Source organism: Tetrao urogallus (genome assembly GCF_951394365.1).
Source record: "Tetrao urogallus genome assembly, chromosome: 7".
NCBI lineage: Eukaryota > Metazoa > Chordata > Aves > Galliformes > Phasianidae > Tetrao > Tetrao urogallus.
This window is the reverse complement of record NC_136820.1, coordinates 36364513-36383161: the sequence shown is the minus strand read 5'-3', so window position 1 is coordinate 36383161 and position 18649 is coordinate 36364513. Positions and strand designations below refer to the sequence as shown.

Genomic DNA, 18649 nt, shown 5'->3' with positions numbered 1-18649 from the left:
CCTGGAGATGTTTAAGAAGCACACAGATGTGGAACTGAGGGACAAAGTTAGTGGGCATGCCAGTGGTGGGTTGATGGCTGGACTGGATGATTGCAGTGTTCTTTTCCAATCTTAATTATCGTGTGAATCTAAGGAGAGAATACTTCACATGGACGTTTTGCACTGTCACTGTTTAGAGGAGTGTATCAAACTGCACTCAAAGCAGAGGCTTAGCAGCTAATTTCTTGGTGTTCTGTACAAGAACCACATGAAAACCAGCACACCATTAATTCTTCATGCTTTACACTGCTCAACAGAAAAAGGCTCGCCTCCGTTAATCCGTATTTACCATCAACACTCACATTCCAAATCATGTGAAAACTGCTCAAGGTCTCATGAAAAATTCTTCATGTACAATTTTCTTACATTGCTAGAAATGTTACCGTTGGGAATTTTTGGATAGCCAAGAAAATTTCCAACTGCACTAAAAGCTGGAATTCTTTAATAAAGAAAACTAGAAGGCAAGAAAACAAATGCAGAGTGTAAGACCAACAGCAGACCTGAGGCTCAATGTGCTTCCCAGGACTGTATTACTCTTTCTAAACTAGGCATACTCACAAATTTCAGTATCTTTCCAAAATGAATCCACTATCATAACAGGTTAGTAATACTTAAAATTAAAACCCAAATCTTTATTAAAAAATATTTTTTTTCCTCTCCTCAAAGCTCTGAAACACCTTTTTCTAACAAAATGTTACTCATTTCAATGAGCTTGGCTATATCAGAGTATCACTTTTCCATCCTCACAATGTTCTTTACCATCTCTTCCCTAATAACAAATTAAATCAAATTAATATGTAGATTTTTGAAATTCACAAACAATGCACAAAATCCTCATCTTTGTTCGATGATTCTAAAAGTTTCTGGTGCACAGAAACACAAACTTTCAGCAGCCTTCGAGCAGCTGTTAAAAAACATACAAGTTTTGTAGCTTTCTGTAATAACAGCACTTCAGATTCACAGTGGCATTCCATTTCGTAAGAGTAGTTCCTAAAATATACTGGTCCAAAATGACTTTCAAACAGTGTAGCTACATCTATGCTAAGAACTCAAAAAATGGCAAACACCCAAAACAACATGAGGCAAGAAAAAAAGTTTGAACATATTACTAAAAGATGATCTGAAATAACAATTTGCAGAATACGCCAATAAACAGTAAATACCACAAAATCCATTTAGAATTGTTTAAGAATTAGTAAGCTCATCAAAATGCTAACTGGGTTGTAAGCATGCACAATCAACACAACAAGTACACTTAAGTTCTGGAAGTAACATTTAAGCAGCAAAGGAAAAGAAATACCTGGTTTTAAGTACTACACGGAATTTCATTAGACATACCTTTCCTCTCTGTTTTCTGTGAAGGGATGGAAGATGCAGATGTAGGCAGTTTTGATAAAGTAGATGCTCCATTAGCATCAAAGGATTTCTTTGGCTGGTGATCAGATTGTAGAGAAAATGGACTAGGAGGAACAGTGCTTGGGGTAGCAGTTGGATGAACCACTGGTTTGATGGGATGTTGTACTGGAGTAGAACTACTGTGAGTCTCTGCCCTTGGCAGTCTGTAGTCTCTGTCATTGTGCCTGCTTGTTTGAGACAAAATATTCTGTGGGAGCATACTACTGGCGTCACTAGAATGCTTGTCTTCCACTTTTTCAGGATTCCCCAAGTAATGTTGCATTAAGAAAAAAAACAAAGAAGATAAATTAGAAACTTCTCTCTAAAACTGCATTGACTATGATCAATACAGCTGCACATCAATAACTACAGCTGACCAAACTTCTTATGATTAAAAAAAAAACTTAAGCAAATCAGCATCAAAAAAGGCAAAATTCAATTTTACTCACTGACAAAACGCATTTTCTCTGACCTTTGCTTGATTTAGAGTTCCAGTTAAGCACTGTGTTTTGACGAAGGGCTGCTTTATAATGAGTGTTACAGTCAAAGTTAACTTTTGAAGTCTCCTAAAAAAATCTAAATCAAAATCTATTATTTTCACCTATTTTCATCTATATTTAGCATGAAGAGATAATCTCTGCCCTTTTTCTTTTGTTCATTAGAAATCCTGAGCATCATGTATAATTAAGTAGTTTCAGATTCTACCCCTCAAAGAATTCTCCTTCAAGTCACTTGAATACTGCCACAAAGTACTTTCAGCTGGATGAATTCAGAAGACCATCTATGAAATGAGTGACTAGTTTGCATCTGTCACACGCTAATGGACGTTAAAGTACACTGCACAGAAAATACATCAAGCAAATACTGAGCTTTTTTATCCTTGATTTTCATAAAACAAGTGGTTACTGAAACATGCAAGTATGCTATCTTTTTGTAGCATACAGTTTGTTGTAGCATGGCAATATGTTTTCACATATACAGAAAAGCATTCCTTTAACACACGTCTGCTTGGCCAAGTCCCACAGAAGGGGAAGAAAAACCACAATTTGGAAAAATAAAAGTTCGGTTTCTACTTTTAATCCATCTAGAGATTTATGCTACAAAATCATTAAAACTATATCAGCACACAGAAGGAATGTCACATGTTTCTAGGAATTGTTTGCACATTTCCTAGAAAAATTTGGCAAAGATTAGAGCTATATTCTCAGGAAAAAAAGAAAAAAATCCAAGCCACAGAAAGTCATGGTTTGGGACTTGCTTTGCTAATAGTATTGGCGTGGCAAAAATACCTTTCAGTAGAGTATACAAGTTTCTGAAAAACCCTGATACCATTATCTATCAAATTAGTTTGCATTTTTCAGATGTGAAATCAAGTTTTTAGAATTTTTTTCTGCTTTTCTATTTTCATGCTTAGAATATAACACTGACATGTCTCAATAAGTGCAACACTCCAACCGTACTATCAGTTGTGCAGATTGTTTCAATAACTACCTACACAGAACTCAAATTAGGCAGTAAAAGCTGCAAGAAGGAGTACCATAAAAAGCATTACGAAACTGTGATTCTAGTAAATAAAAGTTGTTTTAAGGAACAACACTTGACATAGCTGTCTGCATCTTCAGTTTGGCTTTGTTTATATGAAGAGAGGAGAAAAGCAGCTTAGGAAATGTTTTTATTTTTTAATTCTTCAAGTTTGGAAAAGAGCAAAACCACATACTTCCACTGGCAAACCCACTGGCAGCTGTCGCCTGCATCACCTCTCTTCTGTAATCTCTATCTTTTGGAAAACTGTTAACTGACATTTTGCTTGCTTCTTTTTGTCTCTGCTCTCTGAAGAAAAAAAAAAAACAAAACAACACAAGTTAAATAAGAATTTACATCACCTAACAATACTTCCTACAGATGCGTAAGATGAATCGTTCTAAGAGATCATTGCTACAGATGAAGCTGGCGAACTCCAACTGTTGCTTCCTTACGCCAGCATCTGTCCAAGCCCTCACCATATCAGACGAGTTCAGCTCACTAACATAGCACAGACAACATTTCCCCTCCCCCTGTTCTGGGATCACCCAGGCAGGGATAAAATAGGTACTAGAGGTCATGTATGGGTGGTGGAAACACAAACTTGGACCACAGTCTTTTACAGCAGTACTAGATAAACTGAACCGCTCTATAAATGATGTTAAGAAGACTTTTCTTTAGAAGTTGAAAACAGACGTGTGTATACACACACACACACACACACACACACACACACACATATACCTTTCCAGCCACTCTTTTGGTTTTTCCCACTGTGAAACTTCTGTTCTGCAGTTGTAGTAGTACTTTTTGCCCGAAGAGCTGATGTGTTCAGACCAATCATCCGCAGAATCGTAAGCCTTCGAAATACAAACAGTGTTGGACAAAAGACTACCCCAGAGTTTTAATACACACACTGAGAACTATGTCAAGTCCTCATACGTATCCTTATCACTGCTTTCCATTTAGATCACATTTAAATGCCTGATCCATTGCTGGTAAGCTATAAGATGTGACCCCTATACTCCTGCTGCATTCTACAAAAGTTTCTTCTGTTTTATTCTCACTAACCATGAAAAAATAGAAGAAAATAACAGTACACTTACTGGGACACAGCAATATCACAATTGATAACACTAGTTCTCTGCAGCTTAAAATTTCTCAAAAAGTCATTGCAATTGTATTTTCAATCTTTTCCTATGCTTTGTAAATTTATCTGTTCTGCTTTCAGTGCAATTTTTGAACAATCACCACCCTAACCACTAAAACTTAGTTAGATAATAAGGTGATAAAAAGTCACTACAGTGCATCTGAAGTAAACCTAGGCAAGAAAATATGATTTTACCAATAAAGTTCAAGGAAAGTATATATCTACTTTATTAAACAATCTCACATTTTAAATTCAAAACATGTAACTCAAACCTCCAATGATTATCAATTAGAACAGTTTTACAACATTTAACAACTGCAGCTTGGATACTTAAAGTGTTTATAAAAGAAAAACTGATGTTGGAGAACTCAATGAAAGAGGAAGTACATGTCTCCCATTTCAGATAACGCTGAAAGTGCTATATATATGTGAATGGAGATAAATACTAATCACAAATACTCACTCCATCAGAAGTTTTGCTTGGATTATTGCTGGGATTAGAAGAATGCGAATTTGAACTATGAAGAGCACTGTGGTTATGTGAATTTTCTTGTGGAGAGTAACTGGTCCCTAAAAGGAAAGAAAAAAAAAAAGGAAAAAAGAAATACTTAACCACATATGTTTTCAAAGAAATTACACATCTGAATTCTGAAGAGGCAAAAAGCAGTGAGGGCATATCAGTCACCTGTATCAAAACATCAATCAAATGTGAAGTGTTTCAGAAGACATACACACATATTTCTTCTGTTGCATATAAGGTAAAGCTCCCTTTGACTCTCCAGTTACAATAATGTAGCTTGCACTACTCTTACTCTCAAACTTTATCCCTCAAACAAAATACATAGCCTTTACCATTATTTTATCAGTATGCTGACAGAGTCCTAACGTGTTAATTCAGAAATTAGAAATCATTTTATCCAAAACATTAAGTCAGAAAGTTTAAAAGGGTTTCTCATTCGCCCACTGTGTTTAATATACAGAAATCACTTTTCAAGTTCACTGAAGCAAGGTGGTTTTCTTCACCCTTGAGTTCCTTTGTGCCTGGTCCTACGTAACTATTTCTATTTATGAAAATAGAATAAATTCAGTTTTCCTGCAGCACAGACTCTGCAATACAGCATATTATAAGCAACATTTCTCAGAGGCTCACGCAGTTCTGGACCCCAAACAACTGTTTACTCAGGTCACCTGGTTTTCTTCCTTGGAACAATTGAACTAAAAAAAATTTCTCACTTGAGCAATGAGAAAAGAGAGAACGCAGTATTTTTTACACTTACATTTGTGTCTACACTCAATCACCAACTCAACATTAACTCTTCTGATTTCCAGTTAAATAAGCCCCCTCATTTGCCCTTGGTGAACTTTGTATAAATGTCCTGCTCTTACAGACTCTTATTCCTTGAAAAATTCTACACAAGTAAAAGTCTCTTCAATTTTTCCATTCTTCCCATTTTTCTTCCACACCGTGCTAAGAAAAATCATTTTCTCATAGATTTCAAGGAGAAACTAAATACTCAAAATACATCAGCACTGACCTTATCTTATCTGTCCTCCCAAGTACGTAACTACTACTACAACAGGAACTACCAGCTTCACATACTGTATCGTAGTTTAAATTTGAAATCAGAAGGGTCTGCAAATACCAAGAACTAAATCTCATGAGTAACCACACCAAAGAATCAGAGCCTGATACTGTTCTAATAAGTGGGAGTGAACTGAGCCATTAAAATAAGATTTTCTAGGACTTTGAGAGCTCATAAGCAGAAAATGATTTATTACAGTGTATCAGACATATCATAGGACAGATTATTATACAAATAATGATTTCTGATCCTTCTGACTATGCAAGTGTTGACAAAATTACTACAAAATTCTCCACCTCCTCCTCACCCAGGACAAAAAAGCAATCAGTCACAGAAGCAAAGAAATATGCTATGACCAACGTGGTTCCAACCCTACAAAGAATAGAGACAAATTTGCACACACTAGTTATTGGCCACCAGAATCATCAGCAGTTCTAAACCCTTTCCAGCACTATTTCGGCTAGCAAGTGTATGTCACTCACTCACTTTAAAAAGTGCATGGCAAGGAAAGGAAAAAGGACATCTCCACAAGTACAGCCTTCCAAAAGCAAGAGTTAGGCCCACACGAATGCCATCTTGTGCACTCAAGGCCAGCAGAATGAAACTTATCATTGGGAGGAGTCTTTTCCAACTTCGGTGATGCTGTGACTCTATCCTTAACCTTTACAGAATGAGACAGTGGTTAAATATTTCTAAATAAATTATTCTGTTAACAGTCTTCATCTATTTACTGTTCCCTCACAAATTCTACTGAGATAAAGTTGTTAAATGTCTCTGTGTATTTCTGTAGGCTGCTTACCACAGACTCATTAGTTAAATTCTACTATGAGGTAAAACAACTATCTCCCTTTTATAGGGAAAAAAAAACGAACAACAAAAATGAGATGCACCAGATGTTTTTTTAAAACAGTTTGATATCATTCACTTCAAAATTTCAGAAACCATCCACACAGTCAATTTACTGTAATCCCGTCCTATGGGTGCAGTTACATTACACTTCATTCAGCTCAGTCGAGATGTTGTTAGTGACTTTCTAAATACACTGCCACATTGAATATTCCATTACACATTTTCCCAACACGAGCAAGATGGCAACATATGCATTAGACCACTATAATCTCTTAAAGCCTGTTCTACCCAACCCTAAACAGACCCCTCAAGCTCACTGAACAGACATCCAACCCCCCCTCAGTCTCACAGCTCTGCAGTTTCCTTTGCACCTCCCACTGCTTCCGAGGCTGTTCCCAGTCCTGGCAGTGAGTCACCAAGCCCCTCAGCAGTACCTGAGCTGCTGTGGCACTCACACTGCCTACAGCAGCCCTGGCGCTGCTCTGCAGCAGTTTCTTCACAAGGGCCCCTCATGGCTTCTCCAGCAAGATCCCACCTTGGGTCATCAGGACATGCTGGTCAGGCTTTGGAACAGCAAAGCATAATTCCACACCTGATAATGTCTAGAGCTATTACAGAGCGCAGTTAAAGGCGCAAGTTTTCCCCTCAGACCTCCATTTATTTTTATGGTTAACACTGCTCTACACTTAGATCAGTGCCAGAACATAAAGGGAATGAGCATGAAGGGAGCTGCCAAAATGATGTTTGCTGTTAGAAAGCTTCCAAGAGTGAAGCAAACGCTCTGAAGAACAAGAGTTTTAGACAATTCATACAAATTAATGGATTAAAGATCCACAAAATTAACTGCAGACCAAAACCTTGTAACCTCTCAAGGAATTCTGGCAGTCCAGCCCAGCAAGCACTGCTAGCTCAGAATTCCATAGAAAAACAGCGCAGGAGCTTCCAAAGTTTACTGTGTGAAAACTGTTGGCCAAAAGTGATCACTATGTGGAAGCCTACTTCAAATAAGGAGGGAGGTTCCTCTTACTGGTATACCAGCAATACCCTTAGCAGTATCTAATCCCAATACATTTTATATGGCTGTCTGTGCTGCAAGTGCACGCATGGCAACTTGCTCCTGAGATCCAAATCACAAAGGCAGGATAGCTGAGATTACTTCATACCCCAGAAAGAGGCCTGCTAAGGTAGACAGAATTCTAGCACCCCTTGAGATATTCCCCTGTAACATTTTACTGTTTTTATCTATTTGTTGCATAAAAAAAAAAAAAAAAAAAAAAAAAAAAAAAAGAAGAAGAAGGATCAAGAGGCTTGTGCTTTTCAAATACCTGTTAGCACATCCTAGAATTTAACAATAGTTACAGAGCTTTCTATGGACATATCTATAGCACCATCGCTGTGACTTTTCTCAGCTCAATCATTATTTTGGAAGCAGTTAAATACAGACAGCGTAAGGTTAAATTATCATCATTTTCTTCAAGGTTTAAAAAAAAAAAAATTAAAAAAAAAAAATCACATCTTCCTCACTCATGCATGAAAATCAGCACAAGTACACAAAGCATGATTCTGGGAACCAATTCAAAAAATAGGCTGTGACTTAATGCCTACTGCAGATTGGAAAATTCAGCTATGCCAAGATTCACTTGCACAATTTTTATTAAGTGCTCTCCAGACCCAAATTACTGAAGCAAATACAGTCTGAGCTGCAATGAGGTTTCAGCACCATGCTGGACTTGGAAAGCAGACAACGCAGGGTGAAGAAAGAATATCACAGCCCACTGCATACCTTCAACTTTGTCAATAATTTTCACATTTAACTGATGTTTCCCCTGACACCACTTCAACTCGGAAATTAAGAAACAAGGATACTTTGAATTGAAGATTAGACTGCTCTAATAAGCACCTAATTTTTTTCTCCCTCCCCCCACCGTCTTTCAAAACAAGCTGAAACTTCCCCAAAAAACTCATATTAGCAACTGCAACATCTAGTCATAACCACCTCAGACACCCAAGATTTTGGCCAGGCACAAAGAATAAGCTGGCAGTAGCTGCAGCAGGATACTATTGCACGGTACTGGACTATACGTTTCCTAACTTCATGCAGTCTAACATACACAGAGCACTTAGGCTCCCAAGATACTTACTCTGTAACTCTTAATACTGTAACTCTTACTGTAACCATAATAAGAAGTATCAGTGTAGATAATGCAAACAGAAGTTTGCAAATGCTTACCAGCTGGGCAAAAAGCACTAAAAATGCTCCCTAGCAAAAACCAGTGCTGCAGCTGAACCTCAAGGCCAGTCCCTTCCCTTCACTGTCTCCAATGCTGACAGGGATTCAGGAAGGGATCTGAGAGTCTTCTGTGCTCAGAAACCAAGCATTTGGAAAGAAATATGGGGCAGTAGAGAAGCAAGGAACTTCATTCAACTTACTTATACTCACATAGAGCTCAGCCACAATCCTTTCCATCTCTTAGCTAGTATGTATTCAAATGTGTTAAGCTAGAGACACTACTAGAATTTGAACTTCCTTAACAGCACAGACAGACATTAATTATTTGTCATCAGAAAAAATGTAACAGCATGACAGTCAGTGGTAGTGACATTGTACAGAGATAACTAAAACTTGTTTAAGCATTGAAAAAAGCCTTATCTAAGTACACCCAAACGAAGATGTCTGAAGTGTATTTCAGCCTCCATCTTTGTTAGTCTGATGGAGGTCTCTGCAAAACACTCGCTGAAGTTCTCCATATGGGAGGGAATAAAAGTAACATAATGGGAACGCAATACCCAAGCCTCAGAAGTAACTGAACAGCCGATCACAGCCATTTTTATTTGCTGCACGTAAGACAAAATCCCCCTTTTTTTTTTAGTGCATTTTTATGTGGCCTGCTGTGTTGAAATAAAATATGGCTGCCTTCCACAAGTGATTAAAATTATAAAAAAAATTTGCATTTTTCTAGCAGAGCAACAGCCTCAGAGAATATACCAACTGGTCAGTAACACCTTCCAGAAAATCATAACACACAAAACTGAAGGCACAGTGCTCTGCCAAAAGAAAATGTGAGCCTGATCACTCTGCTGTCCAATTAAATACTCATTATACCCTTCAAACCGAAAGTTTTACACTGCGAGCAAAACAACTTACAAAGCCTCTTTTCCCCTCCTGCTCCATCTCCTTAACTGGAACAGTGAAGCCTGGGCTGCTCTGTAATGTCTGTTTCTCAGGACATTCTTCCCAATGGAAGGAAGTTTTCATTTTTTTCTCCAGGTTACCATTTACACAAACTTTCATGGAAACCAGTCTAAGACATCACTATGAACAGAATCATATATAAAGTGGGACAAATTACTAAAAAGGATGAAAAGGATTCTGCAAAGTTCTTTTTCAGAAAAACAGGTTAAAATACAGCTTTCTTTCTAAAATGGTAGAAAGAAACCAATAACTCCAAAAGGAAGAGAGGGGAGTACTAAACCACTGAAGGTCAAGGGTTTACACTGTTTTACTACTGAAACTCAAACATAACCAAATTTCCTGAAACTCGAAGAGCTTCAAGATAATATTATAATTAAACATTAGCTTCTAATTTTTTTTATGCATTACATAATGAATCTGCTATCTTTTGTTTACATTGGTATTCTTAATTAGATCCATCTAATTTTATTTCATACACTGAAGTTCAATTTCAGGCTGAAGAGTCCAAGCTGCTCTAGAAAGAAAATCAGTTATTGGCTCATCGAAAATGAAAGTGAAGGTAATTATAAAAGGGCTCAACTTAAATTCAGACTTCTCACAAGACTCCAGAAGCTAAGAGGAGAACTGTTTTCCAAGGGCTGCACTTCAGTCTGAATAGACCAACCAGTTCTGGTACTTCTCACTGGCATAAGAGATATAAGCCAACCATCCCGGTCCAATTTGTTTTCCTTGTTATAATTATTTTGTTGTTTTCTTCCTCCCCTCAGCCCTCGGCTCACCCACAGTTAACAGTGAGAAACCATTTTCCAACCTGTACGCAACTTCAAAAATGATTAGGTCCAACGAACAAAGTTCAGTGGATGCAGTGAGCTCCAGAAAGACCCCACGTCCCAAAGCTGCTCTTTGCAAAACGGCTAAGGGGACAAACACATTTCCACTGCACTCCTGAAAAGCATAAATGGGTACCAAGAAAGGGGAAAACTGGAAGATTTGTAGCTCTTTTACGAACGTGATGGCAGACAAGTCATCTCTCTACAGCCTTTTTTTCTACCCTTATCTTTTGAATTATATGTTAGCTCACATGTAGAACAGAGTTTTGCTCAGGTGCTCTACCAAAAATTAGGGACTCCAACCACCTCTGCACAGGGAGAAGAGAAGATAAAATTGCAGGTGGTCTTCTACAGGTCCTCTCACAACAGTAAACAACAGAGCAGTTCAGAGAAAAGAGACAGGAATAAGGAACATGAACAAGAAGGGAGAGAGAATAGCTGGAAAAGGCAGTTGCATAATGTGATATTTCCATTTCCCAGAGGTGGTGGCATTTTTTTTAGGCTCATTCCCAACACTGAATTGAATTCTGAGTAGTGCAAACAACAGATCTTCAAGTCTCCTGACAAGTAAGTTAAACATATTTCAATGATTTCTCTCTGACCAACTTTGAGTTAATATATGTAAGATAAATACCTGATTAGATAACGCTTCACCTAGGTGAAATTCCTAACAACTCAAAATTCAAACTGCTTCACGTAACAGTTTAACTCCTTTAAAAATAAAAATAAAAAAAGCTAGACATCCAATTACTTGGGGGCACGTAGATATGTTCCCACAGGTAGCCCTGCCTTGGTTAATATTGTCATCCACTCAGAATTCACCACTGTGATGAGAATGAGTAAATTTACATAAGCACTGTCACAGAAATGTAGTGCACGTCTATCTAGGGTAAGCGAAGCCACCACAGAAGACTCTCTCACTTCATAAATCCTGACCAGCTTTCTTCTTTACAGAAAACAATGATAGCAGTAGTTTTCCTGATAGCAAAAACAAGAATAGGCAAAAGACTGTACAAAGGATTTTAAAGTCATCTGTGAAATAAATGTAGATACTATTCATTTCTGATGATCAGTATGCAATAACATTTGAGTAAATGTGCCCGTTTCTCTTAAAATACAGCAATATCCAATCACCTTCTGAAATTTTTGTTAGAACACCTTGGAAAGAACCAAGAGTTTCTGAAGGAGACACAACTGAAGGACTTGAAAACTACAAGTTGAATTTAAAGGAAATCGAGAACTCTAAGTGGATACCAAAGTCCTCATATTTCCTTTTATTTTTCCTTCCCTTTGGATTTAGGGTGTTTATTAATATAGACAGCTGCTAGCAACACCATCAGTCCTAACGCTAAGCTACCTTGAGATTGATCAGGTTGAAAAAGCAGGATAGACCATTTTACCTTTATGAGAAGGGACTGTGAACTTCAGCAACTCAGAGTCCTGCTCCCTCCAACTCACAACACCAGAAGATCCCAGTACAGAATCACCAATGACAGTACCTTTACGTCTTTTTAATTCTGCTCCACTTATTAACAGATTACATTTGTATTACTCAGAGAAGAGCAATCCCCTAAGAAGAAATTACACGTAGTTGAGCACAAAGCAAAACTATGCTTTTGTTCTTGACTACAGCTCAGTAAACTTTTCTACCTCTAATAGAGTAAAAGACAGCACAAAAGAGAGGTTCTGCTGTCCTCAAGCAAGTACCTCATACAGGAAGAGGTTTTAATAATGACATGCAAAACAAGAGAAGTGCTCAACTGACAGCCTGAACTCTCACCACAAACTAATGATGACAATACCTCAACTCCAATGTGGATCAGCGCAGCTTAAGGACCAGAGACTCAATTTCCCCCTTCTAATGCCTTGCCATGAAACCCAAGTAAACAGCCCTCCCATGAACAAGGTGCTGAAATACAGTCCCAAGAGAATCAAGTTTGGTAACACAAGTCTGACAGCACCTCAGCCACACACTATCCGATGTCAGGGAATGACATCTTCGCAGTCCTGATGCACTCAGTAAACAGAAGAGAGTCTGCAATCCATCCACGCCTTCACTAACGTGCAGGGGAAGCTGACATAACTGAGGAAGAGTTAGATTCCATGTCACTTGGAATAATCTCATTAAAAACATTTATCTGTTCAAGGTTTTAAGGTGCAGACGCATGATCCATGAAGATCACACAGAAAACACCACGCTTTTCATACTAGTAATAAAGGAAACAGTTGAGAAGAATAAAGCACCACTTAATTCAGGTTGGTGCACAAAGCCTATATTTTTAAACCTTCACTCTAAAAAGGCAAAATTTCTGATTGTTCCTGATGGCTTCAGAAGCCGTAAGTACCACTCCTCAATACTGAGTGCACTGCTACAACGTTAAAGCTATTGAGCATCTCCACTCCGAAAAAAAGAGGGTGAGCTGAACTGATAGTAACACTTCAGTGCTCAAACTCTTTAAAAAAAAAATAAAAATAAATCTGCACACATTTTGCCCTAATTTGCCAAAAAGCAACTTTTTAAAAGTAAGTCATTACAATGTTTTAAGTTTGTAAGCTTTTGTTCACCCTTATTTCTTATGGTTAACATGTTGCTAGCATTCTTCTGAAAGAAGAAAGCAAAGTAGGCTCACTTTCAGAAAATCAGCACGCATGTAGACTTATTTTGTTTCCTACTATAACATTGCACTACCCATGCTTGCTGGCACACAGACTCTGGTCACACAGCACTTGCTAGACTTATGCTCCTCTCTAGCACAGGCCACAGATTTTTTTAGTTCAGAGATGATCAGACTGCTTAAAACTGCTAAAATACTCTTTGGGACAGAAAAATACACAAAGAGAACTGGCTCCAAAATCCCCAAGAACACAGAAAAGCAGCTACGCAGAAACTAATCTGCAAAATTCAAGTGAAATCTTGTTCAATATACACTGTATTAAAAAAAAAGAAACAACATAAGCACACAGAACAGTTGCATTCAGCATTCAATTATAACAAGCATCCACCTAAAAATGTTTTTTACATATATGTATGCACACACATTTTATATACATAAGCCTTCTGCTTTCAGTATGATAGATCCATAGCCACAGTGTCAGGCTGGATGTTCTGCACAGCTTAATAAAGGCACGTTGCCTAAAATACGGAGCACACTACATTGCAATTCTTTCATCTTCCAATTAAATAACTCTTAAACACATACTTAAAATTCAACTAAGCTTTCCTAGAATCACTTTGCTAGAGAAACAGACCTCTTTGCAAAAGCTCAGGTTACGTTCACAAACTGAAAATGCATTTTAGGATTATCTGATTGCCCAAGTGTCTCATTTATTTCCCCAGCCAAGTAAACACTCCAAAGGATTACAGAGAGCCTTCAGCCCTAAGTTTACACAGCATTTTGCCAGAAAGATGCACTTGACATCACTTGAATTTGAAAGATCAAATTATTTCTCACATCAAATCAGGTAAATACAGTATTCTGCCAGAAGAAATGAGAGGATTAGAAAATTACACGCGTTAACCTGTCAGCAGCAGGCGTCTGAGCGAGCAAAACACTGAACTAGGAATCTGTACACCCACTGATGTTACTCAAGGGTGACACCTGACATGAAATCTCCCATCATCCAGAGGAACGTAAACATGTGGAATAAACACAATAGGAAGAAATGAGGCAAGGTGCATTACCTCATCTGGACAGAAGTGTTTATGCAAACGTGCACTATTTTTTAATGAAGGCAAGGAAAACAACAAAACCACCACATTTCTCCCTTTTCATTTGTGAGTGAGCAGGTATGTTTGAAATACAAGCGAGATGAGTAAGGCAGATCACAGACTTCCTTTCTCTGCTTTTGCTACTGATAGAGATATGAATAATTGATAACTGCTACTCTGACAAACTCAGTAACAAACCCAGTGAGAGGAGTGGAAAAGAACTGCTGCTTGTGAAGGACATAAAACAGAAAAGTATTTAAGATAGGAGACCAAGGGAAAGCAGCCCATGTGTGTAACTGGGACACAGCTGTAAATATCATTTCTTAAAAAGATTTTGAGAAAGACTGACGTGCCCAGTGCTTTCCAAGGTGCATCAGACTTCTACAATAATATCATCTTCTGCAAACATACACTTTTAAAGTCTTACTAGAGATACCGAATTTCTTAAAGCAATAGATGTAACAGGTTTGAAAAGGGGGAAAGAGGGATTTTTTGTAAAAGTTTACCTACATTGAGATCGCTTCCGTAGTAACTGAACACACTGCCCTCTAAACCTATATTAACACGCCCATTACTACGGATATTTTTTATTCAAACCATGTTTTCCTTTAGCAAAAAGCCTGATCCCCAGATTCCTGCAGTAAGCAGCTTAAAGCGCTCAGGAGCCCGAACCAAAACCACTGAAATCACAAATCCTTACATACAGTTACAGAATAAACACAAAGCTCTCACTTCACTAGACACAGGCCAGAAATGGTTCCTTTTCTTACTTAAAAATCACTTTTTAAACCAACATTTGTATGTATTATCTAATTGTGCTTTGTTGCTGCAGAAATTCACCAGCACGTTCAGTTTCCACAAGGTTTTCTTTTCTTTGGTAGGAAGCTTCACTGCCAGAACAGCTGTATGGAACAACGACAGCGCAGCTCTGACACACACTCTTCATACAGAAAAAGGAAATCCAAGGTGCTACCGTACCGTTTTAGCAACGGCCAAACTTGTTTAGAAACAAGTGTAGCTCGTTAGCACTGATGATTAAAAAACACATACAAAGATGAAACACAAATATATTTTCTTCCTTTTGAATCACCAATGCGATTTTACCCTTCCCACTCAGGATCTACCACGTAGGAACCTGTACTGAGTGAGCTCACACACATGTAACAGGCAACGTGCTGCAAGCTCTGTTTTTTCCCCACTAAACAAGGCAGCATTTGGGGTTTTAGTTACCTGCCCATGAGGAGGCAAAGACAAGTCCTTTCTGTCTGCATTTCTGGTAGTTCTCCCAATGGGCTGAAGTTAGAGAAGCATTAAGGAATTTCAGGTTATCAAACGTAGTGGACTCACATGTACAGATTTTATGGCAGGAGTTTCCTGAGGCACAAAAATCATCCGTCTTGATTCAAGCATTACCTACCTAAAAGCACAGAAGGTATGGACTGATCAAACAATAACAGCTGCAATTTAAAGATCAGAACACTGCCATTTCTTATTCTCATCTAACACATACTGATTAAGAAAAGGGGCAAAAACCATCTCAACTACTAATAAAAAAAAGAAGTTTCTTCAAAATTCCTTTATATTTTTCGCACTAACCTGTACTAATTTAACCACGATCAGGCTTTTTTTTTTAAATTTATTTAAAATATTAGTAAAACCAATGCAAAAAGGATGTTCAGTATTGCCTTATTTAATAATTAAAGAAAAATGATGAAACTTAAGATAAACAGAAGTAGCCTGGTTTATGCTGCCTCTCATCTCATCCTGTAGCCTTCTCAGTCTCTAAGCCCAATTCTATGTCCCACACTCAAAGCTAAAGCTGAGGGCAGAAAGCAGAAAACAGGACAGTGAGGAACCAGAAGTCACCACCAAGCCACCACCCTATGCCTTCTCTGTTTCCTAGAGGGTCACAAAGACCTTGACAAGTACCCAAGCAGGTAACCCAGCACACTTGATATGAAGAGGAGAAACAGCAACAGTTTAATTTGCATAACTGATTGCATATCTTCACTTCCTCACCTTACACACACAAAAGCTGTTGATCATTTAAAGGAAAGACTTAAAAATTCCGTTCAAGTTACAAGAAGTAACTTCATTACTCCATCTTACAGAATTTCTTACAGCTTACATTTCTAGCAAGTGAAAACTTTTGTAGCAGAATTCAGGAACAAAAGAGATTCTTAATTGTTTTAATTTTCTGTACACTTTAAAAAGTTAACCATAGCAAACAAGAAAAAATACTGGAAACACTAGAATTTGATAAACCTGAAACAGCTTTTAAATGGGAGGGGAAGATGAATTTACTTCTAGTTCATGTCATTCTGCAAAAGAATGATCTCCACATGATGAGTTTAAGGAGTGCAGCACATCTGCAGCATCACCTCCAGAAGGTATTCAAGACCAGGCTGGATGTGGCCCTGGGCAGCCTGGTCCAGCAGCAGACCTGGAGGTTGGCGGCCCTGCCTGCAGCAGGGGGTTGGAGCTTGACAATCCTTGGTGTCCCTCCCAGCCCAAGCCATTCTACGATTCTGTTACCTCTAACCCAAACAGAAATCTTTACAGAATGTATCAATTACTCTTTAACCTCCATATTGCTAAATTTGACTTTGAATTCATATGTTTGATGGCATGGAGGGAAAACTGAAGGGCCTCATAAAAGGGCCTTCAAAAAGCAATTGAGGCAAGCATGTCAGCCTCTCTGCAATAAGTTCTTCTGGCAAGGAAGACAACAAATTTAAGAATCTTACATTTGTTCTGCCACACACAAATTCTGCAGGTCTACAACAGAAAAGCCATTTCACAATACTCGTATAGTGTTCAAACGGATGAAGCTTGTGGTTATGGCCAACTCAAACTAAAATCCAATCTGGCAAACGTATGAAGCAGTGAAGCAAGTTGAGCATATGCTGCCAGACCTAGCATAGTTTCACTTGACCTCAGAACCACACTCCAAAGAGCACACTCTCTATGACCAAATCCTACAGTGCAATGCAAAGCATATCCACAGGTTCATAATCCTCACATTCCAGGAGCCAAGTTCAACCACCCCGAAAGAAAAGGTTACCACTGGAAGGATACTCAGGAGGTGAAGTAACAATTTTTAATCCATTCTAATTTGAACAAGCCACTAGCCCAGAAGACGTGAACTACAAATATCCATGTTAATGTTTTACCTACCAATGGACCTCTGAACAGCTAAGTTCAACTTTCTGCAGTAGAAAAACCTTAGAAAACTAAGTCATTCAGTTTTAAAACTTCCAGCCCTGCAAAAATTGCCACGGTTAAGTTACTCCAATTGGTTCTAAAAACACTGAAAATTGTGCCAATTTTTCTATTTTCTGAATACTTCGATGAACTGGATTGTGCTTGCATCTGTTTGAGACCTTAGAGAACTCTTTATTATTCCAATTCTTTTTTCTGCAATTATTCGTTAAATAAACCCTTAAATGCTTCCTTTGTACCTAAATTGAGAGTTCTTCATCTCTCTCCCTCTAATGCCCAAGCATCAGTTGCAGTCATTTCCTCATCTCTTTTCTGAAAAATCTCCACATCAGTCTCTTTTTCCAGCTGTGAAAAACAAACCAAGAGACTGTATTCCAGTAGCTGTCACATCAGCACTGAGGCAATCTCTGTCTAGTCCTGCTCGACATTCCCCTGATCATGTAACTTTCTGGCTAGCACTGTGCTCAGCAGTTATGCTCTTAATTGTGTCAGGAGTTTCACATCTCTTTTAAGAGTCATCATTGTATATAGTTGTTTTCCTTCTGTTAATGCTTACTCTCCTTCCTGTAACATTTCACACAACAGACCACTTCTAGTTGCAGAGAAATCAGCATTTTCCCTCTTGCATAACTTAGCTAGCTCTGTACTACTGAATAGTTTTTATTATTTGCCATTCAGTTGCGGATTAGTGGTAAGTCATGAACAATCCTACGACCCGTTCCTCAGAGACGAGAATGTTTCTATTTAGGTACGAGATTAAATCCACACACATAGCAAAAACAAACAAACAAACATCTTTAATGACACTTTTGGAAGCAGTTTTGAAATAAGTTCTCAGTTTTCGGTCTGTAAATGAAGTAAATAATATTTTCTTGATTCAAAATCTGTGTGTTTAAATTCAGTTGGTAAGAATCATCAGAGAGAAATTAGCTTCTGAATATCAAAATACCAATAACAAAAGCTTAGGAAAAAAAAAAAAAAAAGCACTGTCAAGACTCCAGCCACACCAGAGACAAACGAAGGTGAGGAAATCAGCTCTGGAAACCAGCAGTTCATATCCGAGTACCTTGCCTGTGTCACTTGGAGTCATACCACACCATGTCCCTTTTCTGAGTGATGACAAAGCAGTTAAGTTACATTCCATCAATACTGCTGCTG

At 38.1% G+C, this 18649-nt stretch overlaps 1 protein-coding gene across 2 annotated transcripts in view; it reads right to left on the bottom strand.

Moving 5' to 3' along the window:
* WAC (WW domain containing adaptor with coiled-coil) overlaps positions 1-18649 on the bottom strand; it is a gene marked incomplete at both ends in the record, with an annotated part of 53478 nt that overhangs the window by 25780 nt on the left and 9049 nt on the right. Inside the window, 4 exons of one of the 2 annotated variants that reach the window (XM_079538051.1) lie at positions 1378-1686; positions 3152-3264; positions 3700-3815; positions 4569-4675. In XM_079538051.1, the coding sequence (XP_079394177.1) occupies positions 1378-1686; positions 3152-3264; positions 3700-3815; positions 4569-4675 (645 nt within the window). The remainder of the gene's footprint in view (positions 1-1377; positions 1687-3151; positions 3265-3699; positions 3816-4568; positions 4676-18649) is intronic. The other variant, XM_079538052.1, reaches the window with a different exon arrangement.